The sequence below is a fragment of the Populus trichocarpa genome, chromosome 11 (genome assembly GCF_000002775.5).
Source record: "Populus trichocarpa isolate Nisqually-1 chromosome 11, P.trichocarpa_v4.1, whole genome shotgun sequence".
Lineage (NCBI taxonomy): Eukaryota > Viridiplantae > Streptophyta > Magnoliopsida > Malpighiales > Salicaceae > Populus > Populus trichocarpa.
This window is the reverse complement of record NC_037295.2, coordinates 4,564,462-4,591,420: the sequence shown is the minus strand read 5'-3', so window position 1 is coordinate 4,591,420 and position 26,959 is coordinate 4,564,462. Positions and strand designations below refer to the sequence as shown.

General features: G+C 32.3%; 1 protein-coding gene across 6 annotated transcripts; it reads left to right on the top strand.

Moving 5' to 3' along the window:
* The first annotated feature begins 11,893 nt into the window (after positions 1–11,893).
* Positions 11,894–23,184, top strand: LOC18103055 (protein FRIGIDA-ESSENTIAL 1). 6 transcript variants are annotated; one of them, XR_002976842.2, is made up of 8 exons: positions 11,896–12,351; positions 16,797–17,253; positions 17,376–17,602; positions 17,691–18,023; positions 18,167–19,161; positions 19,263–19,424; positions 20,432–20,514; positions 22,587–23,184. XR_002976842.2 is itself a non-coding variant. In XM_052445214.1 (6 exons), exons 1-6 carry the CDS (start codon positions 12,111–12,113, stop codon positions 19,290–19,292), a joined length of 2,217 nt encoding a protein of 738 aa, XP_052301174.1. In that variant the 5' UTR covers positions 11,894–12,110; the 3' UTR covers positions 19,293–19,555. The 6 variants fall into 6 exon arrangements, 5 of the variants coding, with proteins under 5 accessions (XP_052301174.1, XP_024437338.2, XP_006377394.3 ...); XM_052445214.1 differs by lacking the exons at positions 20,432–20,514; positions 22,587–23,184 and having other exon boundaries at positions 11,894–12,351; positions 17,757–18,023; positions 19,263–19,555; XM_024581570.2 differs by lacking the exons at positions 20,432–20,514; positions 22,587–23,184 and having other exon boundaries at positions 11,895–12,351; positions 17,385–17,602; positions 19,263–19,555.
* The last annotated feature ends 3,775 nt before the right edge of the window (positions 23,185–26,959 follow it).

Here is a 26,959-nt window from a genome sequence, read left to right as displayed (position 1 = left end):
TTTGCTTTTTCCTTATCATTTTTTTATTGAAATTTTTTATCTATCAAATTTGGTCCTCATTCTTTTGATTGTTACTTATTTTATTTGAAATAATTTATGAAATGTTGATTATTATTATTATTTTAATTTCTTCATCTTTTATTTTTTTTAATTTTTTAGATTTGATCTCTATTATTTTGATTATTATTTATTTTATTTGAGATAATTTATGAAATTATATTTTTTTTTCAATTTCATTCTCATTCAACTATTTATTTTGTAAGATTTGTTCCTTATTATTTTAATAAACTTGAGAAAAATAAAATATTAATAAGTTATTTTCCGGCTCATTTTTCATGACATAACCAAACACTGGAAACTGTTTTCCAACTTATTTTCCATTACACTACCAAACATCAGAAAGTAATTCACTTTCCCGGAATTCACTTTCCAAAAGAAAACTATTTTCCAGCAAACAAACGGGGCCTAAGAAGGACCCGGGTTATCTCGGGTCCTTTTATTTATGATTTTTTAAATTTAGCTTTTTGAAATGAATTTTGTTTTTGAATTAGACTTAATTAATTGATTAAATATAAATATGGGATGAGCTTGAAAGATTAATTCAGGTTTAGAAAATTTGACCGGGTTTTCTTGGTTTTTTCCCCTTTTTTAAGCTCATGTTTTTTTTTTTGTTTCATCTTTCATCCCTCATTATTTATTCAATTGGAGATTGAGTTTCGTTATTTTTTTTATTTGTTTTTTATAAGATTTTCACTAATTTTGAGAATGACCCGGGTTATTTTAGATCTTTTTATTTGCATTTTTTTTTTAAAAAATTTTTAAATGAGTTTTGTTTTTGAATTATATTAAATTAATTGATTAAATATAAAATGAGATGCGATTGAGAGATTACCCAAGTTTAAGATATTCGCCCGAGTTTGTTTATTTTTTTCTTCTTTTTTAAGTTCAAGTTTTTTCAATTTCATTCCTCAACATTTATTTGATTAGATATTGGTCTTTGTTATTTTTTTTATTTGATTTCTATAAGATTTTTTACTAATTTTGAGAATGACCCGAATTATCTCGGGTCATTTTATTTTTTATTTTTTTATATAAATTTAGCTTTTGAAAAGTAAATTTTGTTTTTGAATTATATTAAATTAATTGATTAAATATAAACATGAGAAATTCACTTCACAATAGTTTATTTTGTTTGCTTTCCAGTCATTTCTTTGACAGCATGTGCGACTTTTTTTGGTGTTGTCATAGAACCTTTCACAGTGACATTATAACCATCTCAGTAAGCTTTTTCTAGTGATGGAATGATAATGATTCTCTAACGGGCTTTTCTTTCATCTCCTTTCGAATATAGTATTGATATCTTATTTCTTTTATGGTTGATTATTGCCTTTTTTTTCTTTATTTACTATTGATATCTTTTTTTTGCCTCAATTTTTTTTTACTTATTTAAAAACACTAGCATTTCCTAAGCATTTTTTTTTATGTTAGGAAAAAATAACTTGGCTCATAGTGTAATGCTAGTCATCTATCTAATTAACAAACACTAAGCAGTGTGACCTATTCACGATAGCATTTTTATTGTTTATCCTCTCACAAATCGAATTGAAATAGTAATTTTTTTTTAATTTTAAATTTGGTCCTACGTTTGAAAAGTTCAGTTTAGTCCCTTGTTTTTTTTTAGCTATTAGATAATTCGTCCCTTTAGTTTTTTGAAATTCAATTTTAGTACCAAACTTCATTTCTTTTATTTTCAATCTTTTTAATGAGAGGACAGAGAGAGAGGTTCACCGGATTCCGGTGTGAAGAGAAATTCATTGTTGATAACGTTTTCAATCGTAAAAATAGTCGATTTTAGTGTTAATGAGTTCTATTTCATGAGGGAAGTTTGATCTAGGTGTTTTTTTCCTTCTCATTGCCCGAGGAGGTAGATCCAACCACGAGAATCATTTTGGATTCGGGTTAATTTTGATTTTTTTAGCTTTTTTTGTGGTCATGGATAAGTCTATCAAGATATTTGAGGTGTTTTGGGTAAAAATGGATTGAAAATGAGTTTTAAATTGAAAAAAATAGAACCCCTGATTTTCCAGCGACCTCTATCGCTAGAATAAGTAGAAATCAGACGACGTCGTTTGCTGTCTTTGTTTTTATTTTTAAAGAAATGGGGCAGACGACAAGAAACTTGCCCCTTTAAGAAATAATAATAATAATAATAAGACAGGCCCAGCACGCGAGTTAGGTTGGAAGGCCCACACACCAGGGCTGTTTTTTTAATGCCTAAGCCCACACGGTTTAGCTCTTTTTTTTCCTATTGGTTTTAAGAAAATTGATAAAACAAATCATTGATTTAGGTAGCATGTTTAACGGGTAGTCCATGGCATCTAATGTATTATTTGTTTTTATTTTTTCCATGGTTTAATGCCTTTTATGTCCCTCAATTGTTTTTTTTTTAAAAAACAATTTCACCCTTTTTTTACGATAATCTATTTTTTTATTTAACTTGAACCTAAAAAAATGCAATTTTACCATTTGTTTTCAATGATCTACCTTTTCTATCTGGCCCCGTATACCTATCACAATTTTTGTACTTTCAAAAATATGTTTTTTCATGCAAAAAATATCATGCGCTTTATTATTGTATAATTAAATGAAAAATAATCTTTGGGTTAAAAAGGTTTATTGCATCTAATGACATGCAAAACTTTCATCGTGAGTTTGCTTGGTTGACTCGAGTTCACTCTGTTTTTTTAATCAAATGTTGTATTTCACTGATTTCATCCTTCAGCATTGAGTTAATTTAAGATTGAGACTTTTAATTTATTTTTTTTAAGATTATCTCCGCGAGTTTTGCAAGTCAGCCCAAGTTAACTCAAGTAAATCAATTTTTTTTACATCTTAGTATTAGATCGAAATATCGTTAAATTCATAGTTAAAATCTATTAAAAAAAACACCTTACAAATATCTAGGCAAGTCACGTCCATGAAGACATGACCCCTCAAATATGCCAAAACAATGCATTTTATTTTAAACTGATAAATCAGCAGGTCCTGCGAAGTTCATCAAATATAGCAACCTCTCGCTGGCTCCCTCCACTAACTTTGGACCCACGCCTTGTTATTAGATTTGTATGGCAATGGAATCTTCAACAGGCACACCTGATGCATCATTGTAGAGAGGAGTACATTGATGGGGGAAGGCTAAACCAAGGACAAAGGAAAAAATGAAGGCAAAAAAGGAAGCCACCAGCGCAAAATTCAATATATTTTTTGCTATACACGCCGCTCAGTAAGAGGCGATGTGGTGGAAGGATACATTTTAAATAATATATATATATGAATATGAAAATACTCAATTTTTCATGATTAAACTTGATAATAACAAAAAAAAATAAAAAATACTAAAAGACAACATTGCCTAGGGTAATTATGTTTTGTGCAAATCATAATATAACTATTCCAATTCATATTGCTAACTAGTGAGCATAATAAAAAGCTCAATAAAACCACCTTTTCTTTTAGTTTTATTTTTTTTAATTTTGTGTGTATGCATTTATTTTTAAATTAATATAGGTATTTAAGTTAGTAAGTATGTTAACTAATTTTATAGGCTCTAAAATTAATAATTATATAAATCTTTAATAATTTTAAAATTTATAAAACTCGAAGGGTAACCTTTAAAATAAATTCAGAAGCTAAAATCAGGATGCGTGTTCAAATTCCATTCGGAAATGAAGGGCTAATCATTTTGATGCTTTTCATTAAAAAAAAAAAAACATGGGCTGCAATGCGGGTACAATCTCGTTCCCATACAAAACCTTAATAGGTTGGGTTTGGGCTCGTATACAGGACGAAAAGGAAAAGTGCAAAATAAAAAACATTATATTTATTTTGTGAAGCTAATGACAAAACCATTTTTGCCCCGTCTTCAATTTTTCAAGGAACATTTGGGACAATGACCAAGATGGAAAATTTAATGAATGGTTTTTCAACTTTGCACTCGTAATATTTTTTTGCTTGTCATAGAGTGCGCAGCATCAAATGATAGCGACTTCAACTCTTGATAGGCGTTGAAAACGAGTTTTGAGTTTAATTATAAAATTCAAAAGTCGTCATCTAGTGTTATGGTTTGTAAGAATAGAGGTAAGAGACTAGTTGTATAAGGGAAAAACGCATCACTCCCAATGCACCCTACCTAAGGTAAGCTACATTGTTATTTAATTGTTTTTCTAGGTCATGTTTCTGTCCACTGGTTTTTTCTAAGGTTGCAAGCAGATCTCTTTCATGAGGAAGTTTCTATTTTATTAGATTAAATCCTAACCATTCTAAGAGCCAGACTTATTTATTTCTTGGATATAGCTAAGTCCTAGCATTCCAACTAACAAAATAATTGTTATGAGTTTTTTGTATTTTGGTCAAACCCTAATGGATAATCAGAAACTGGTTACGATATCCATTTTTATATTTGTTAAAACATGATAAAAATGTGAATTTTACCTTTTAGAAAATGTACATGAAAAACCTTTTAGGATTTAGCTGCATGCATAAAAATAAAATATTTTTTTTGTTTTTTTAAAAGAGGAAATTGATTTATTTTTTTTTAATTTTCAAAACAAAAATTTAAGAAAAATTTCGGAGAAAACCAAGTATCTATCTTATAGTGTAAATAATATAAATATACAGCTCAATATTATGCAAAATTATTAGAAAAATATGCGAGAAAATCACAAATATTTTGAATGGACTCTTGGAATTTTTTGGATATTTTTTCCTTATTATTATTATTATTATTATATGTGCTAGACCCGGCCAAATCGGGTGAGGTCGGGTTGGGCTGACAGGCGGCCCACCAGACCTGTTCTCCCTTCCTCTCTCTCTTTTTTGAAGTGGGTTGAACCCGGCCCAGCCATATGAGCCGGGTTGAAACCAGTTTAACTCGGCTAGGTTGGGCCGACTAACGGCTTAACAACCTTTCTTTTTCTTTTTATTTTTTTTTGTTTGGGCTGAACCCGACCCAGCCATTTGAGTTGGGATTAAACGGGTCCGGCCACGACATACATGGTTGATGGTCCGACCTAGCAACCATGTTAATCAATCTTCCATTTGCATGCAGAATGGGTTCTTGTTCTGCATGTAAATGGCTGCAATTTTTGCAGCAAAAAAGGAAGAAGAAGATTACCTGGTGTAGGGGATGGTTAGTTGGCAGTGCTAAGAAGTTTGACATGCGGCTGATGGCGGTAACGACGATGAAGACATGGCAGAGGAAGTGGGAGAAAGCTGCAAGGAGAGAAAAAAGATGGAAACATGAGGATTGACTTTCTTTTTTTTTGTAGACTTTGGCTTCAAATTTCTTCCTCCTCAGGGCATGGAATCCACCTCTATTTATAAAGGGTGGAAGAGAGATATTTTATCTTTACTGGTGTCAAATATTGGCCCTTAATCCGAACCGAAAGGATTCAAACTATTAGTTCAAAGTTGTCATCATGAGCTATTAGATTTTGACAACTCAAGGCTGCTTGAGTTGACCTCTTTGGGGTGGCCTCGAGGTTGTTGTGCTGTCAATCGGCCAGAAAGAATCATATCAAGGTATGATCAAGTGTCAGGCCATCATTTGGTGTATGGTTTGGTTGATAGATGAAGCATTAAATGTTCTGAAAATGTGGCCACCCGAGCAGCTTTCAGGTGATAAAATGATGAAGAAGATGACTAATATTAGATGACGCGTCGTCTGGTCTATCTTTCTTCTCTCTGTTTTTTTTTTTGTCAAAGCAGCATTGTTTCATTTAAATGAAACAATGTCGTTTTGGATTTTAGGGTTTTAATTTAGGGATTTGATAAAAGTTGAATTTTGTCCCTCGACTTTTGATTTCTTTTAATTACATCCCTAATTGATCTTGAACTTTTAATTTTATGTAATTTTACCCCTGAAAAACTTCAACATTAGCCCAAAATTTCAACGTCTTTTTCATTGCGGTCTTTGGTTTTGGAACTATGCAAATTGACCCTCAATTGATCATTAATTATTTTTTTTAATTTCACCCCTGATTTCAATTAATTGAGCCCTTATAGTTCGGCGCCTTTAGCAAAATGGTCATTGACTATGAATTTCTTCAACTTAGCCATTAATTAACCTTAAACTTTTGGTTTTCTTGCAATTTTACCCTTGATTTGAATCAATTGACTCGGTAAAAATTAAATCTGGTCTTCTAAAATTATAATCTTCTCAATTAAGCCCAAATTTGGTTCTCAAACTTATTTTTCACCAATTAAGCACCTTATAAAATTAATTTGACCCATTTAAAGTATAATTAAGTACTTGCACCTAATTAAATTCTTTAATTGGATCCAAATTAATTATTAAGCATAATTAAACCTTAAATTCGGGCCATGATTAAATCAAATTGGCATATTAAAAATCTAATTATGTCACTGGACTTAATTTTTATACAGATTTGTCTAATAATCATTTAATTTGACATTGAATCTGTATTGTCTTTCCAGTTTTGGATCATTTAATTAAGTACTTGCACCTAATTAAATTCTTTAATTGAATCCAAATTAATTATTAAGCATAATTAAACCTTAAATTCGGGCCATGATTAAATCAAATTGGCATATTAAAAATTTAATTATGTCACTGGACTTAATTTTTATACAGATTTGTCCAATAATCATTTAATTTGACATTGAATCTGTATTGTCTCTCCAGTTTTGGGCATAACGAGGTACGATCAGGTTTCCGTCTTTGTCCAAAATTGCAGCTTGATTTTTTGCATATCTGAAATCTTTTATCAGCCAGCTTTTTCCACATCCTCAGTCTCCTTGCTATTATTATTATTATTATTATTATTATTATTATTATTATTATTATTATTATTATTATTTTAAAAGGAAAAGGGTAAATTTTAGGGAATAACCCAGATATGAGTTATGACAATGCTGATTTGAATTTTTAGATCTAAAAGGATTAAAATTAACTTTTTCATTGGTTTATTTTTTTTATATAAATAATTATTATGTTTAGATATATGTTTAGGAGGCTTTAAGGATTGTTTACATCTATACCATAAGTTTAACATGCATAAGACTATTGATGGGCTTTTTTTATGCCCATATCATTTGGGCCATGACCCAAACAAATACATCTTTACCTAAAATGGTGACAACCACAATGTTTAGGTTGTGGCCTAAATGATGACGTCCACACTGTTTGGGTCATGGCCCAGATAACTACATCCCTATAAAAAATGATCAGATTAGGTGAACATATCTTGAGGTAATTTTTTATAAAATCACGTGTATTCTGAAGTAAACATCACATGACACATCAATAAAGTATAGTTGTAATTTTTTCAAGAGAATTGGTGGCGTCATTTATTGCTTGTTTTAAGAAATAACATGTTAAATGAAAAGTGTTAACTCATAAAAACATTTTGATTGGCTCACGCATAGGCCAAAAAATATTCATCGACCAAATAAACCATATTCATTGGTCAAACATGAAGGACAACACATCTTGCTTGGTGAAGAAAGCATAAAAATAACAATCACACCTATATATTGTTAGATGGGCTACGATTTGCTATGATCAAGTAAATCATGAGATCATCAGTGGTAGGTGTATAAATATCCCTCACCACCTATCAAATAAGTATGACCTCTTAACCATTACTTTCATTCTCATTTTTCTTTCTCTTCGTTTTTATCTCATTTGTTAAATGATTTAAGCATCAGAGGGTCCCCTATCTATACAAGGGATTGTTTTGCAGGAGAATAACCAAGCCTAAATAACCTAATTAGCTCGATATTAAGACCAAATATAAGCCCAAACATTCTAGTCCAATTTGTGAAAAACCCAGATTCCTCATTGAAGTTTTTGCGGCTTCATCAACTATTTATAAATGAAAAGCAGACATTATCTATATTTTGTTATGTCTTGTCCTCTGTAACCAAACAAAAAGATGGAGATAAAAATCATGTCTTGCCTATTAAACTAGAATTGAATAAGTTCCTTCTCAACATCTTGTTTTATAGTGTGTTATCACTATTGTCTTGTCCTTTCACACTTGCATACCATTTCTAACTTAATCATTGTGACAAGAAAAAATGCTCAAAGAGGTGGATGAAGAGGTCTAGCTTGATTAAACACTATTAAAATGACACGTGTATAAATATCCCATATCACCCATCAAATAAGCATGACCTCTCAACCATTACTCTTACTTTCATATTTTTTTCTCTCAGTTTCTCTCTCATTTGTTAACTAATTTGAGCATCAGAGGGTCCTTTATCTATACAAGGGACTTGTTTTGCAGGAGAAGAACCAAACCTAAATAACTTAATCAACTTGATATTATACCCAAATACAAGCCCAAATATTCTAGTCTAGTTTGTGAAAAACCTAGATTCTTAATTGAAGTTTTTAGATTCCTAATTGAAGTTTTTGTGGCTTCATCAACTATTTATAAATGTAAACTAGACATTATTTATATTTTGTTATGTCTTATCCTTTGTAACCAAACAAAAGATAAAGATAAAAACTATATCTTATTTATCAAACTCGACTTGAATAAGTTCCTTTTCAACATCTTGTTTTTATAATATGTTATCACTATTGTCTTGTCTTTTCACACTAGTATACCATTTCAAACCTAACCGTTATAATGAGAAACAATCCTGAAAAAGGTGGATGGAGAGGTCTAGCTTGATTAAACACTAACAAAGTCGATTTATAATTACAAGTGTATTTGTCTTAGTTTTTCAACTTGCTTTTTGTCCAAAAAGCAGGTTGAAAAGCTAAGACAAATAGGCCTTACATCCGAGTTAGGTTGATATATGATATAGGCCCTTAAGATCGAATCGAATTGAGCATCTTAAGTTTAACTTGTGAAATTTGAGTTTGGGTTTAACCAAGTTAATTATAGTAAGACAATAATTAAGATTGGATTATAAACATAATAGAAAAAAAATTATATTACTCTATAATTAATATCAATGTCAATTTCTTCAAATAATTGTCTTGCAATGTTGCCACATTTGTTAAAAAAAATATAAAATTAAAATATACATTTTTTACCGAGTTATGAGTTTTGATATAGCCTTCCTTGATGCTTATCTTTCACTTAGAGACAATTCCTTTTTTTTATTCTGCAATAAATTCTTTACTTTCTTTTTTATTTTAAAGCAAAACCACAAGAAAATACACATCATATTAACTACCAAGTGCAAACTCAACTTTTTTTTTAAAAAAGATATCTTACCTTAAAAGCTTGATGATAATCGATGAAGTTGTAAAACTTCATACTGTATTTGGGCTTTTCATAACAATCTTTTAGGCTGAAATGTCTAGGCTTGAATGTAAGCTTTGTCTTCGGACTTGGTATATTCCCTGTAGAATAAGTCCTCAATCGAAATACGAGACCTTTTGATGTTTAAGTTAGTAAATTGTAGGAGGGAGATAATGCACAAGAAAAAAAAATAAAAATGAAATATGTATCGTTGTTCTTATAGAGTTATGTTTTGTATTGTTTGTTCTCCTAATAATTTGGAAGATTTATTCACCTTGATCAAATGAACTTACCTTGTGGAGAGTTAAGTAACAATAGACAATAAGTGTTTTTCCTTACAGGTAACCTAAAAAGGTGAGTATGTTTGTCTTTTTTTAGAAAGATTGGTGCTTAAGGGTGATTGGCATGAAAGGTTGAAGTCTTTCGTGGAGACATGTTAGCTAAAGATAGTTAATGAGAAAGTAGACGGGGAGATAGCCATTAACAAGAAAGGTAGCGCCACACTAGCATCTTACACGTAAGCATAAGAGACTATGACGTCGTCCTAACTTTAATAGAGATAATAACTTTGCCTTATAATGTGTGTCAGTCGCTAGACTTGGAGAGTTGAACGGCCACGAGCATGGATCGCATAATATTTTTCCCTTTCGTTCTTTCCTTTTTTTTTACATTACATGTTATCAGTTAAGCAAATTTAAAGATTGAATTATAGAGTTTTAGAGTAATCAAGGATTGAAATGGAGAAAATGAGGAAAAAGTTGTTGATACATGTAATACATGCGCCAACATGTGAATCACATATACCACTTTTGAGGGGCTCATGTGTCTCACTCCCAACTCTGATGGTGGCCTTTCTTGGGGTTATTAGATTCATCTTAGTGAGATCTTTTCAATGACGTGGCGTGTGTGCTGATTAGAGCTTCGATATGTCTCTGATGTCCAATTCCTTATTTATTCTCTCTCTCTCTCTCATTTCCTTGATTCGCATGCCATTATTTCTTCTTCTCTCATGCATGCTAGTTTTCTCTTTTTTTGTTTAGTCCTTGTGCTTGGACCTAGGTCTAATTAGAAGGTTGTCTTGCACACCAGGCCCAAACGGTAGGGTATTGAGTCATTTAGCCATTTAGGCCAACCTAAGGCTATTTTTTTTCCCTTATCAATTACCTATTCTATTAAAAGAACCGGGGTGAACCCAACCCTTCACTGTTCATATGAATAATGAAGGAGCTACCCCAATTTATTTTTGTTTTTTTTAAATCTCATCTTACTTTTTTTTCTCTTTAAACTAAATCCTTTTTAGCTTTTTTTTTTCTTCAATTTTATCCTTCAATAATGCATTGATTTTGAATTGATCTTTATAATTTGTTTCGGTTTACTTTCTATGGAATTATCGCAGTCTTAAACAAATATCTCGATATTTGATCATTGTTTAATTTTGTGAGTGCCTATTTTTGTTATCATATCATTAAATAAAAAATAGTTAAAAAATTGTTAAACCTAATAGAGTCCATGAATCGGATTGCGGGTTTGGCAGGTTAAGCTCGAAGCCCAAGTCGATCTAATATGTCATAGTTTTAATATTAAAAAAAAATGTTATCTTAGATTTTTTTCTTAAAGCTAAATCACATTTTTTTGCCAATGTCAGAGTTGTCTTTGAACCCACCAAGTTGATTGGGTCATATTAGAGCAAGTTTCATACAAGTTAATTTTAAATATAGGCTTGTCAAGGAGTTGAGTCGAGAGATTTTAAGGTCGACACACTGGGTTGAACCCAATTGTTTTTTGTTTTTTCTTTTAAATTCCATCTTTCATTTTTTTTCTTATGATTGAATCCTTTATTCATTTGTTTTTCAGTTTCATCTTTTAATATTTGATTGATTTTGTATTAGTCTTCATAATTTATTTTAGTTTGCTTTTTATGAGTTTATTGCAATCTTAAACAAATATCTTTATATTTGATTGATGCTAAATTTTGTAAGTATCTATATTTGTTATCATATTATTAAGTGAAAACAATTTTTTAAAAAAACGTTATTAAACCCAATGAAGTCTATGATCCGAGTCCATCATAAGTTTGGTAGTTTAAGTTACAAAACCTTGATTGATCTAATATGTTGTCGTCTCAATATTAAAATAAAAAAAATATCATCTTAATTTTTTTTTAAAGTTAAACAATACTTTTTAATGATAATCTGAATTACTTTTAAATATGTCAAGTCGAGTCATATTAAATCAATTCTTACATATATTAATTTAAAACTTGGATTTAACAAGAAATTAAATTTAAAGATTTTAAAATTAACTCGTTAGATTCAATTTAATAATAATATTAAATAATTTTATATGGTATTTTTTTTCATGTTAGAAAACACACCATACTAATAAACTAGTAATATTTTTGCAACAAATTGTGAAAAGGGGTTTTGCTGGCGGATTTTTCTTGGCTTTACTACTGTACACAAATACCCTGTTAAATTAAAAACTCCAATGAAAAGTTATTAATACCGAAGGTAACTCTTAAAAACTATCAATTAATTTATTAGTATGTTAACGTTAAATAATTTTTTTCAAAAAATTATATGAATTATTTGCAATGTGATGTTTACATCGGAAAAAAAAAAACACGATGATACTCTTAAAAACTCATTACTAACAGAATTTATTTAGAAAAACAACTTATGAAAAAAATCAAATCTGACAACCAATTCCACCACCGTAGACAGCACTAACAACGCTAAAAGAATACCACAAGTTCCACCGCGAACCGTACGAACCGCACGAACCGCAACGAAAAAAGAAAAAAAAACCGAACCTGGTGCACTGAACACAATGCCACCATCAGCCGCCGCCACCGGCGACGACGACGAAGACCACGCCCTTCCCTCTCCCAATCCATCGTTCGCTCAAATCTCGGGTTCCGACATGGATATCGATAACGGTGATGACGAAGAAGAGGAGGATCCGGAAGAAGAAGTAGGCGGCGGCGACGACGACGACGACGACGAAAAGATAGAAGAAATAGAAGAAAAAGAAGAAGTTGAAGAGGAGGAAGTTGATCAGAGACGTAACGGTTAGTTATGATATCTGATTGATTGATTTTTTTTTTAAATTAGGTAATATTGTGATGTTTTTGCTACTGTTTTGTTTGACTTACTGCTGAGCGTTAGCATTGTATGGATTGCTTCATTGATTAACGTGGCAAATTATATGTTTGCTTTAAATTTGATAAGATTAGAAGTTTTGAAGGTATTTAACTAAAAAATGGCTAATGGTGCATACCGCGTTTTAGGTTTTAGTGGGAGATTGTTTAGGTGATTGGCATTGAAAGACGAGCCTTTTCTCGATTGGTTTTGTCGGAGGGAATATTGCCAATGCTTGAGCCTTTAGGTAGTGTGATTATTGCTTGAAGTAGAAGTGAGCTACTATAGGTTTTTTCAGGTTTCATTTGATTTTGATGGCGTGTACTTGCTTCGTTTGTTATAGTTATTGTGATGTTACAGGGATAATTAGGTGTTGCTTCCAAAAGTTTTTAGTCTTTTTATGATTGCTCTTCTGAGTTCTGGTTGAATTGCTAATTACGGATTTTCAAGGAAGCATGCTGAATCGTACATTAGAGAGTTTGATTAGCTGTGGAAATGGTGAGTCTTTCTAATGGGTGTTTGGGTGGCATATGACTGACTAGCTTTTAAGGTGATTCATTTGATGGAATTGTATGAACTTCAAGGTTGTTGGCTAGTTCTTTCTTCTGTTTTTTCGGATATGCTTTACGAGTCATTTATCCATCACATAACTCCGAGAGAGTATGACAGATAGAAAATTTCCATCACTCAACTTTACTTGCACGCACACATACATACTACCTTACATCTTCAAAGAAAAGGGTGATGAAAGAAATGTAGGCGTTGGCATTGGCTTAGTAGAGGTGTTAGTCTGTTGTTTTCAAGCAGGTATTTACATGTTTAAAATTAAAGTTTGCTGCTGCACGATACCTCTGGTGCTTTTTTTTTTAAATGTGAAAAGCAATTATCTTACACTTTTCTTTTGAGGTTTCCTCTTTTCTTTGTGTATTTTTCAACTGTATCAAGATGCTGTTTCATATGAATACAGTTCCAATGCAGTCTGGCACATGTCAAAGCCATTTTAAACGGGTTTTTTCCCCATCTTTTCTCTCTCTGGTTGCCACTTCTGCCATCATGTTTTTGCTTCTGTGCCACATGCTCATCTTTTTTTCTTTACTGAATTCATCCAACGTGTCATCCTCAGTTTTGCAGTGTATTCTTTCCATTTTACTGCTTTTTTTTTATTCCTATGCGCTTAGTCCAATTCTTTTTGCAGTGGCACAGTGGAATGTTTCTTTATGGCATTCTTTTAATTTAATAGAACTCCATATGGACATTTTCATTTTGTACATCTAATTTTAATTCAGTGGCACAGTGGAATGTTTCTTTATGGCATTCTTTTAATTTAATAGAACTCCATATGGACATTTTCATTTTGTACATCTAATTTTAATTCTTAGTATAGCATTATCTTTAGCTTACTCTCCTTGTGAATGATTGATGGTCATTTAATTGATTAATTTTCTCTAGGTTGTCATTGTGCTTTTATCTTGATTACTGTCCATTCCATGCATATTGTTCTCTTTCTATTAATTAATTAATTTTTCATTTTGAAGTGCCTTTTATAATTCCTATTTATATAATTTGTTGAAGCTACACCATTAAGAAAAGTAAAACAGTGATGTGAAATGATAAGGGAAGATGGAGGGTGATTAAGAAATCAAATAAAAAATGCATTGAAATATGGAGATATCTATATACATGCTGTGTGCCTTGTGAAAGAGAAAATCTGAAAGAATATTATGATGCCACATTATCAATTATCAATGTTAAAACATTTTGATACCGACTGGTGTTTATTGAAATTAGGTATTGTAGTATTTATAAAAAGACAAGAAAAGGTTGTAATTGCATAATAATAATTTTCCAATTTTAACAAACTAAGTATAATCTCACATAATAATGAAATTAAAATGTTGTTAAGAAGCCATTGACATCCTGAAAATCAGTAATTAATGATTTAGCCAACATAAATGCAACAAATGACTAAAATTACAAACATAATAGAAACAGATATTTGCAACTCTTCATTATTTTCCAAAGAAAAAAAAATGAGTCTTCACCATTTGCCATACGATGTAAAACTAAAATAATCAGTGAACATAAAGAACAGTCTGCCAAAATAATAATAAAAAATATAACAATAATCAATAGGATAAATGAAATATATGGAAGTATAATACGATATAATTATGTAAGTTAAATTGCTTAACTGATCAGAAGAAAAAAATAGTGCTACAACCAGAAACAAAAAATACATTACAACATATCCAAATGCAATGCCAATTACATTGGATTTTTTTTGTTGACTGGGTGGAGAAATCTTGACTTGAAAGAAATCAAAGTGGAAAATTTGTTGGAAACCAAAAATAAGTAACTATTGATAGAACTCTCAATTACTCAAGGTTTTTTTCCCCTTTCATCATTAAACTATGCTGTTCAACAAAGACAATAATTTTGGAAAACTATTGAAACTAATGAAAACTAAGGGAAGAAGAAGCAATGATCTAATATTTTATACCTGATTTGTTGAAGAACAATCTAGGACATCATGATTGAGCCAAAATTTAGGACAAAAGTAGGGAGGGAACAATGATCTTGAGTTTGAAAGCAATAGTGTCATTGGTGATCACAAAGATGGTTTTGAGTTTGAAAGACAAGATAGGTGATTTATGTCATTCATTCTTGTACCTAGGTGGATAAGGCGCGAAGGATTGGGAAAATGGAGGAGAGAATTCTCAAAAGCACTGAAAAGAAAAACTGGTAAAAATTGAAGTTAAAAGGAAATGCATAAAAGAAAACAAGAAAAAGAATGGCCAAGAGGAGACCTAGAGAATTTCAAGAGAAAGTAGAAATGGCAAGGTGACTACTTCTCCCTTATCATGTGCCTAACTACTTTCTGTTTCCTTTTTTCCTCCCTCCCTCTTCATAATTGGGAGTTTGGTCAAAGGTGGGTAATTGTTTCCTATGGGCAAAGCAGGGGGGGAGGGGGGATGCAAGACTTTTGAGAGGTAAGCATTGCCTTTTCTACTCTCTCTTGCTTCCTCAAGCTTTGAAGTTGCTCTCTTTTCAGCTTATGCCTCGTAACTGTGGTCCACTAAAATGTGATGTGCCACTGCACTTGGATTTTAAGCCATACATCTTAAAAAATTAACTTTTGCACCTTTGTATTTATGAAAGAACTTTTCGTTGATTAGATAAACTAAAGAAGAATCTCACCTTTAATAATTACTCTTGTACAATAATTTCTACTATTGCTTAACCTCATAACAATGTTACCACACGCTTTATTTCTTAGTGATGTGGCTTTGGATACAATAAGTCTATGATTAGAGTGGAGGAAATGCTATGTATTTACCTCTCAGGTTTGGTAGGGGGCAGGGGGGATAAGATCATATGCTAGAATCTTTGACGACAAATCTCCATTATAACAACTTCCATGGGATAGAAGAATCGTGTGATCTCTTTACAAAGTACAAAATGAAGGCTTTCAGATGAGTCTAATATCATGTGCTCGACTAAGCACTAGCTAGTTTTGCTAGTAAAGTTGCCTGGCATGGTATGGAGTGATCCAGGACTGATTCCTTCTCGCATTACAAATCTAATGGGGAGGTCAGGTTATGTTGGTTGGCATGGTACCAAGGCTTAATTGGGATCCCTATGAATAATTTTTGTTTTGTGATGTTCAAAGGGTCTGGAAAACCCTATTTTCCCTGTACTCTAGTCTAGGAGAAATCCCTATCTTATAATATTTTCTAATTTCGTAAAAAAAAGGAGGGCTATTGATGCAGGTGCTATTTCAGCATCTATATGAGCCTGTAGATTAGCTTTTTCACCGCCACTTCCTTTTCAAACTAATTAACAACACTTTACAATTGATTTCACACAAAAAGAAAAGCTTACTACACCTCCGTCCCCACCCCCAAATACATGATCATTCTTGCAGTTATTTCGAAAATGATTAACACAGCCAGCATCAACTAATTTAGGTACTAGGAGTCATTTCATTCTAAAAGTTATGGGAATACACTTTCCTTCCACAAATGACTTGGACATCATCAATTTGCCCTTTTCCATGATTTGTTTACTCCTAGAATGAAGTTTGGATAGTCGAGAATTTTTGCTATGGCCTGTCCCATACACTGAAGCATGCTGTTAAAAATGTGGTAGATTTCTACCTTTTGCTTGATTATGCAATTTCTCAACAGAGCAACCATGCAGGTTCTTGGCTTTGACTCAGTAATTACTAATTAGTCGGATAGGTGATCCTACATGGAGTTTCCTTTTACTTAAATCTCCAAAAAAAATCTTTTAGGACCTGATCTATTATGAAAACATCTGTCTTAAGAAGTTGATAGCTTTGCATTACTCTTTATTTAGCTCTTCTTCCATGTAGATAATAGACAGCATCTGGAGTCTGACAGGCAAATGGGATCACATTCTACACATGAGATGTCTGAACTGAGGGAAGATAGTGTCAGTAATTTCAAATGTTCTGGCCCTTTGGATGGACCATTGACATTGCAGAAGGAGAAGTCATGTGTGAATTATTTAGATTCATGGTCCCCCAAATTGAGTAAACATTTGGTTATTGCTCAAAAAAATGGAACTTTGGAACATGCAATTAATAAAACAGATGCCTTCCGCAATAGCAAGACTCATTTAAGTAATAGTAGCGAAGCTATAGCTGTTGAGACCACTGAGCCATTTGTTATCACAGGCATAGAGGTGGATGTTGTCTTATCTAAGAGAAACTGCTTGGGTCAGGAGGCTAATGTCGTTCTGGATTCTAAGGAAGAACTTAAACCAGTGGACGTGAAGTCAGAGGATAGCAAAGAGCAAACAGAATCGAGGTGTGGTGATGCTGACTTAGTCTTTTCTTGAACTTTAATTATCATAGAATGTTCTAGTTTGGGTTTTCCCTGAGTAATATCTCCTTTTCTCGTGGTATTCATACTTCTTACAAATCAATTAGGTTTTCCAGATTGGTGGCTTCTGGGACAAGGGCAAGAAGTTTATCCCCTTCTACTGAGCTTAGGGATGGAAACAAACGCGCAGCAGTAATTTGTGACTTTTTTGCCAAAGGGTGGTGCATTAGAGGGAGTTCATGTAGGTTCCTTCATACAACCAACAAAGCAGATAACACAGGCCAACAGTTAGGGGTAGATGAGGTCGCAACCCGAGAAGACCAGTTTGATGAAGGTATTTAACATTCTTGTAATATGGATTTTGAAGAACCTTCCCTATCAAGATGTTCTGAATATCTGATATGTTCCTTCCCCTGTATCAGGTGTGAGAAACATTTTGGAGACACCAAAGTTTCCTCATTTTCCTGACCCAGTTGCTGCTTCAACAGGAAAAGAAGCTACATTTTCTTCTCATTTCTCTTCAGAAAGACTCCCACCACTAGAACACAAAGAAAACGAAAGGTTGCATCAGTTGGATGATAAGCACAAGTTGTCACTTCGACAAAGAGTGGGCATTCCTCTCAATGCCAAGCAATTTTCTTCCTCCAAAGACGATCCTGGCTTTTCTTCCTCATTTAAGGATGTAGGAATAGAGAATTTTAGACAACAATGGCCTGCGACTGATTATGGTAGTTACACTTCTCTAATTAACAGAGGTAGCTATCTTTAACAGCTTACTTCCTTGAGTTAACTTTCTTTGCACGGCTCAGTTTTCCATTAGAATGTGCACGATTCAAGCTTTGGTTCTTTTTATTAAGCAGTGTTTTGTTCTCATCTCACCATGTCTCAACCTGTACAGGATCATCATTTTCTTTTAGTTCCTCTTTTGATACAAGCCTGCTTGGTTCTCAAAAGCTGCTGGATAGTGATCGTGCTTCTAGATCATCTTCATTACTGCAAAGTGCTTCTGCTTTCTCTGGTTCTGAGCCAGAAAGTTTGTCTCTAGCTAGTGTACCTGGGGATCAATTGCGTCATGCAGAGCATAAAACAAAAATTTCTTCAAATGACTGGGAGCCATCTGTACCTTTTCGCCCTTCCTTTTTCATTACTCCTGAAATGATATCATCTGCTGGGAGCAAGTATGATCCTCTTCGAGATAGCTTTGTCTTGCCCAATGTAGGAGACAAATCCTTCAAATTCTCTTTCTTTAGTCTAGGAGCATCCATCTCAAATACATCGCAGCAACCAATATATGGTGATTCCTTATCAAATCGAAACTTTGGCACTGAATTTAATGGTGACAAAAGTACCATATCTTCTCATGATAAACCCCACGGAAGTCTGTCGGATAAAAATTGCAGTACACCTGGAAAAGATTCATTTACCACTGCAACAGTGACAGGAGGAGCTGGTACAGCTGATGGTGAAAATGGGAGTGCACTCAAGGAAGAAAGTGCCTCAGGTATTGGTTATGACAAAGTTAATCGAGTTACGAACAAAATTGATCGTGATGCTAGACCCCAAACAGATGGGTCAAGACACAAAAAGGACTTAAAGGCAGATAGTGTTAGACAAAACAATGACATGGAGGTTGATCAAAAGATAGGTGGGGATACGCAAAAAGAATCGAAAGTGCTGAGACATTTTCGTTCTGCTCTTATTGATTTTGTTAAAGATTTGTTGAAACCAACTTGGCGTGAGGGTCATCTCAGCAAGGATGCACATAACACAATAGTTAAAAAGACAGTTGAGAAGGTTCTTAGCACCTTGCAACCTCATCAAATTCCAGCTACTGTTGAGTCAATTAAGCAATATCTTTCTTCATCTCAGCCAAAAATGGCAAAGCTTGTTGAGGTGAGTGTTTTGATTTGAGAGATCACATGTAGGATGGGATAGATACGGATTTTGTAAGTTTTTCATGCCTGCCACTTAATGGTTGCCTTTTTCATTTGCAGGGATACATTTCTAAGTATGGAAAATCTTGAGATGCCTGGCTATATGGCTTTCTTTCTGTACAGTTTCCGACACATCTAGTTATTCAAAAAACCATGACAGTTTGTATGAGGCTTATTTAGCAGTAGTTAAAACTGAGATTCAGGCGGAATGTTGTGAATTTTGTAAGATATTTTTCTTTATGGAGTACTCTTTTCCTCCTAGCTCATATATTTGGAAGAAAATGAAACCATATATACATTTAGTTTGGGATCATGTGTATAAAGAGTGATATAAAACTATTCTTAGGACCTAACTTAATAGCTTAAGATTTTGGATTGAGGTGTTGTTTTTTGATATAATATCAAAGCTTTAATGATTGAGTTTGAATTTTATCATCCTCATTCTTTTAATTAAAATTAATTAATAGTCTGAGAGGGTATGTTAGAGTATAATATAATTTATATATTGAATCTTTACTTAACAGTTTAAGCTATTGGATTGAAAATAGCCTGAACTAGTTCTTTAATAATGTGGCGTGATGTAAAAAAATACACAATGTTATAATAGAAACAAGAAAAATTGCACAATTCTTCATGTTAATGTTAATTTCGTTTGGTTCGTGAGAGCTTAGGCCAGCAGTCACCGCAACCTTTCTCTATTGCCAAGTTTCTTTTTCATTCAAGTTTAGCCTATATCGGGCTTCCTTGAATAATGGATATTCATTGTTATTCTTTCACTGGTATCTTTGTTTGAAATGCAACATTCTTATCTGATTTTCTTCTATTTTGTATTCTTATCTGATTTTCTTCTATTTTGTCAATGCCTGGTGCAATGATAGAAGAAATCTTGGTTTTGTAACCATGTGAAATTATTTGCACAGAATATCATTAAATTGCCCTTCCAAAGTAGGCGCCATTTTCTCAAACGAGATTCCAAATATTTTTTAACTGGCTTCTTATAAGCGGAAGAGAGCCCTTATTTTGGCTGTTTAGGTGTTGTAAATTTCAGCTTAATGGTCTTCGACACAGTAGATTTCTAAGATTCAGGGTCATTTTCAACTTTTAGCCTCTGGAACAACTCTCTAGATATATTTTTACTGCCTTCGACGTTAAGGTCTTTCTTTCTTCTTCTTTTAAATTCATTTTCATTTATAAATTCTGGTGTCATAATTTCTACTTGTGCTTTTCAGATTCCTGTCTTTGTGGATGATATGTGCATCTTGCTTTTCTTCAATGCTATCAAAGTCGTATAAGGAGATACTTATGCAGCGAGGTACTTTAATCTTATTTTGCTTTTGACTTATGCAGCGGGGTAATTTAATCTTATTTTGTTTATGACGTGCTTCTGTTTCAAAAAGTTTATAGTGGACTCCCGTGTGCACCACTGGTCTTTCCTGATTTTGCTAAAGATTTTTCACAATGTTTGAGCTACACAGCGCTGATATTTGTGTCGTTCAAACGATAATAATTAAGAAACCAAATCTACGGGTTAGACCAAAATCCTAAAAACATGACAGAATGAGACATGGCTAGCTAAACATGCTCGATTTGACTATAAATCCTAATTTATGTGATCACACGCATTTATATAGGACTAGACAAGTTTGGTTCGTTTCAGTTGGAGAACAGAGATACAGGCGACAATTATTGATCTACATTTATTTTCATAGATGACTCTTAAGTTTGATTTCTTGGTGGTTCAAATTGTTTTGGCGCACCTTTTTTATCTGTCTATGATACAGTGGTGGAGAGAGGCAATGATAGGGGAATGCGTTCATGCAATGCCATGTACCATGAGAAATACACAAGGATTAATGGCGACCCAAAAATGGTGATTTTTCTTTCACGTGGAGTTTGTTGAAAGAGAGATCTTATTGCTTGTAGAAAGAAGTATACCATATTTATGGAAGTATTCGGAGAAGGGAAACATGATTCCACTAGTGTGCTTAGTAATCCTAATTATAATTATTGGAGAAATGGACATGTTTGATAGCCTGATTCCTTGCACCCATCATTTCCCAATATCAATGATTTTTTTTTTGTTTTTGAGATATTAGTAATGGATTGATGAAGGCGGGACTTGATGTTAGGACCTGACACCTCTTGCTTTGCAAGAGAACCACTGAGCTACAAACTCATTGTTACTAATGATGGTTTTAGTACTAATTCCATTTTCATTTCCTTCAAGGACTCACCACATGTAAATTAATCTGAAATCCATGCACTGTTCATTCAGACAGTAGATGATAAGATACAATAGTTGTTGACTAGAGTTGGACATCTATATATAAAAAAAAAGGAAGGCTAAAACATAGAGATTGAGGTAAAACTGGTCCATATCATGAGGAAGTGTGACCCTAGGATACAAGACATACCGTAGTCTTTATACCTGGGGTGGGTTGTACCATTGTTCAAAACAATATGAGTTGAAAAAAAAAAACAATTTTTGGAGTCTTATTCAATTACTGTAATGCCTGAACTGATTTTGGAAAAAAACGTGAGATAACTTTGGAGAACCACACTATAGTAGCTCGTATTGAATTGGAGCACATCTTAACTCCTTATCTCAAGTGATGAATGAATGATTAGGAAATTTTGCTTTGAAAAAATCGTGAAGTAGAGCCTCAAGTTAGCGTAACTTGATAGGTTCTGCTGGCATGCTTTTAACAGTGGGCTTGTGAGCATGGCATTCCCTGCATGGTGAGACAAATGATTGAAAAATTTCCTGGAAAAATGATGAACTTGAAGCAGCACGCTCCTTTTTTGTTGGTTTTTTCTCTTTACGAGTTGGTTTATCTGAACCATCAGTGCTTTTATCACTCGATCTCTTGTAATTGCCATGAGTTGCTTTTTTGGAGCTGAGGTTACGGGTCACCGTAGTCTGCTCTGATTGATATAAAAAGGATTGTAGTTGTAGCTTTGTATTGGAGATTGACATATCAGATGGATGATTCTTGTTTGAACCACGAGAAGCCAATACTGGTGCAGTGCGACCGAGAAATCCTTGGTCATGCTCTCTAACTTTGTTAACACTGTTAGTAGGAGGGGACTTTGATTCCAGATCTTTAGCAGATAGGAGAGTAGAAAAGCTGAGTGATTCAGATGAATGCTCTGCAGAAACATCAATAGAAATTTTATTTTTCTGATGGGTTGCCATTTTTTTTTGGTGGAAATTTAGTTTCATGAGACTTCGGCTTTGTATGCACTGACATAGTAGGATATATAGATGGAACTAGACTTTTGTTCTTTCTGTTTATGTTCCCTTGTTTTTTTCCCGCTTAACATCTCTTATGTGCTTGTAGATTCTGATTATTGATTATATTGTTTTTTTTTTTTTTTATTCAGATACATGCAGTCACAAGTTCATAAATCTTGTCGATGCTTCCAAGCCTCAATAGGGTTTTACTTCATTTTATATTCACCTCGTACGTATAGTTGGGGTCTGCTTTACAACGACGGCCTTGAAAGGACGAGTAGATACAGGCAGCTTAAAAGGAGCGGCTGCTGCATGGTGGACATATCAATGAAGCAAGGTATAGTAAAACAAATTAACCTTGTTGTCTACTGTTTTTAGATCTAAAAAAATGGGTTTGAGGCCTGAGGGTATAGTTCGTACTGGTTACAGCTATCGTTATTATTGATGAGCGTACAAGGCAAAATGTTAGTGATGTGATTTTTTTGTATTGATGGACGTTCCAAAGTAGGTCTTGCCTCCTTGTACAGAGCTACAAATTCACATCATTTTGGACTTCTACCACGTCTTAGATTCAGAAGAGATTTAAAAAATAAAATTACATTGACGGATAAAAGTTCGTTAAATCTCCATAGATTAGGGTTAAGTGAAGTCTTGACGGTGGTTGCAAAGCAACACCTGCTTGTCTACCCCATGGGAACATGGCGTAATGCCTGTCATTTGTATTCAACTGAAATGCGTTTAGCGTAATGATAATTAGCAGAGGCCTTCCTGCTGGAAAAGGTTTTCGGCACTGAGATAAGCATATAGTAAAGTCACTCTAAATGACCTGTTTGTTTTTTTAGTTTAAAAAATAATTTTGAAAATATTTTAATTTTTTATTTACTTCATATTAATGTATATTTGTGTGTTTTCAAATTGTTTTGATATGCTGATGTTAAAAATAATTTTTAAAAAATAAAAAAAATATTATTTTAATATATCAGTTTTGTTTTAAGAGACGTGATATCATTATTCATCCATATGGGGGGGGTAAGAACCATGAGACATGAGATTCTTTTCATGCTAAGATGAAGGCAAATGAGAGTCGATTAACAATCATATGCTGTATGTCTTCATAGTCTGTTTTTGTATATCTTCGAGTTTTTTTTTTTCTTTTCCTTGATAATTTTGATCAGATAGACTAGAGTAACAAGCTTTTATGTTTTTTGAGGATATGCTCCTCGTACTTTATACAATTTATTTTTTATAATACAATTACTCTTATTAAAAATACAAAAGAAGGAAGGGTACACTTGTGAAGCAATCACCCAACCTTTTAGCCGGATCATGAATAGATATTACTCGGATAAGTGGCTCGTGCTACTACGTGAACTGAGTTAAATTCTTTCTAATATAAAAATTAGATGTCTAGGTGATGATAATCTGAATTAACTTAAAATAACTTGAAAAACATGTAATTCAGAATATAAATTCGGGATAACCCCGTAGAAAAAAAAAGCAAAAAAAAATCATAAAGTTTAAGGTCCAATAACCTAATGTTAAATAATAAAATTAAAAAAAAAAAATAAGTTAACCCGGATTATAACTTGTGGCTTCTTTCAAATAGAAAAGAAAGGGCAAACCTAAATGTAAATATGATATATGAGTAAACAAGCTATTTGTTGAAAATAAGTTGTTATTGGGCGGATGCCTGAAATAAATGAATTCAACCAACCTGTCACATGAGATATGAGATCGGGATTAAAAAATTAATTTTTTATAAAAAAAAAAGACAGAAAAAAAGATTGAAGTTAAGTCAATAAAAGAAACACTAAAAAAATCCGAGTCAACTTAGGTTAACTTGACTAACTCGCACCTAGGATAACTCCACATAAAGGAAAGTGAAAAAATCAGAGTCAACTTAGGTTAACTTGACTAACTCGCACCTAGGATAACTCCAAGAAAAAATCACAGAGCTAAAGGGGCAACAATTTAATGTCAAATGATGAAAGTAAAAAAAAAAAAAAATCAATTTCATAAAAAATCATCAAGAAAAAAAACGAGTCAGCTTGGAATAACTCGACTAACCCGCTACCTGGTACATGAAATTGAGATAACCCTACACAAAAAAAAAAGCAAAACAAATCACAAAGCTCAATGGCTAATAACCAAATATTGAATGATGAAATTAAAAAAATAATTTTTAAAAAAGAACCTAAAAAAAAGAACTTAAACTTGGCTAATATTCGAAACTAGTTACTCGAATCATGAAATTGAGATTACCCTATAAAAGACAAACATAAAAAATAACGAAGCAAAATTCTTATTCATAAAGAACTAAAAAACAAAACAAATAGCAATAAAAAAATAAGGACCAAAATTGGATACAAAAATTAAATGTTGAGGGAAAAAATTGAAAAAAATAAAATAAAGAAAATGATAAAAAAAAACATCAATCAAAAGAATGATGACCAAATTAAATACAAAAAATAAATGAAATAAAATGCTTAGAAATGAAATGAAATGAAAAAAAAACTAAAAGCATTAAAATCAACACAAATAACAATCAAATTAGTGAGGATCAAAATTGAATTAAATACAAACGAGAGGACACAATTGAGTTTTGAAAGGTCTGGTGCTAATCCTGAGGTCCTTAGGGAGAATGAGAGGAGAGGAGAAATAAAATCCATCGTCCCCAAATTATTGCGAATCTCACTACACGCGTCACTTTGTCAGTTGTGTTGCCACTAGATGCTTCAGAAGACATGGTGGTTGATTATTTTTTACTGTCGGATATCGTTACACACACCAATCATTTTTTATTTGTTAAAAGATTTAGTTACCCCTCATTCAAATTAAAGGGTAACAAAAAAAACTCATGATAAAAATACAAAAAAGCCCCTGATAATAAGTTTAGGAATTTTTCCATTTAACGGTAATTTAGCCTTTTAATTGTTTTGAAAAAAAACAAAAATACCAAGAAGCCTTTATAAACCAAGCATTTATTTTTAATTTTAATGATAAATTAGTGATTTCATTGTGCAACAAAAATATAAAGACTCCCATTCAATTTGTTAATGCTAATTCAACCCTATGAAAATATCATTCCGCTCCCCTAACTTGCTCTCCCCTGGTTTGCACCGTGAAGGGAAAAAATATTATTATACTGTAAGAATCCACAATCCAATTAATCTTGCTCCAAAGTGTTTTACTAACCATTCTTAGTTTTTTTTTTTTTTTTAATTTTGCGAGCCCCTCTTTACTTATTCTTCATCTTTATCTGTTTTCTTTCTTTGTCCAGTTCCTTTTTTTTCTTACCTCCACGTGCCCTTCATTTTCCATTTAATCCTCTTTGAACTTTGTCAATAAATGCGATGATAGTTAAATCACTCTTGGAAGTAGATAAAAGAAATAAAAAAATGTCGAATATGGACATTGCAGTTATTTCTAGGTTCTATAGATAATACTAGCCGTGTACCCACGCTACATCAGCAATTTTTTTATGTAAAAAATAATATTTAGGTAGCGTAAATATATTTTAAAAAAGATAAAAAATATGCTACTCGATTCATAGACCAAACAAGGTCAAATCAGATGATAAAAAAATAATTAATAACAAATGAACCAATTTTTTTAAAAAAAGTGATAACAATAACTTGTATTTTTTTTTTTTTACTAAACGAGGGACAAATAATGTAGCTTAATTCTTAAATTATTAATATGAAAGGACAAAATTTGGTAAAAAAAAAGAAATAAAAAAACTTGTTTCAAGTCAATTCAAGTTAGCATGACAAACCTGTAACTTAAGGAATTTGGGGCTATCTAACTCGATTTAACCTGCAATCCAGGTTATGAGATTAGGATAACTTAGTAGAAAATAGAATGTTATAAATCACAAAGCTGAAAAAAAATAAGTAAAACAACGATGTCAACCTACGTTAACTTTTCAAACCCGTTACTATGAAAACACTCTATCTAGAAAAAGCACGAATCATAATTCTCAACCAATTAAATATTGAAGAATTAACTTGAAAAAAGAATATTAATTACATAAAAGAATCCAAAATAAAAAAAAATATCAATTAAAAGAATGAGGATCAAAATTGAAATACAAAATAAATTTTATTTTTTGATTGAATGATGAAATTGAAAAGAAAAATTAAATGAACAAAAAGACAAAAAATTAAAAGAATAAGGATTAAAATCAAAATTGAAATAAAAAATAAAAATAATTTCTTTAATATTAAATGGTGAAATTAAAAAGAAAAACCAATTCAACATTGGGTTGAGTAGGAATTAGACTTTTTATGAGGTTATCTCAGTCTTACAATCCAGATTAAAAGTTTGACATGTTAATTTGATTGACTTGATTTTTTTCTCGTATTCATAATTTACTCTTTTCCCATTAATTTCACCATTTAACGTTGGGTTGAGTAGGAATTAAATTTTATTATTTTTTTTAATTTACTTTTTTTGAGGTTATCTCAATCTCATGACCCGGATTAAAAGTTTGACAGGTTAACTCAGCTGACTTGAGTTATTT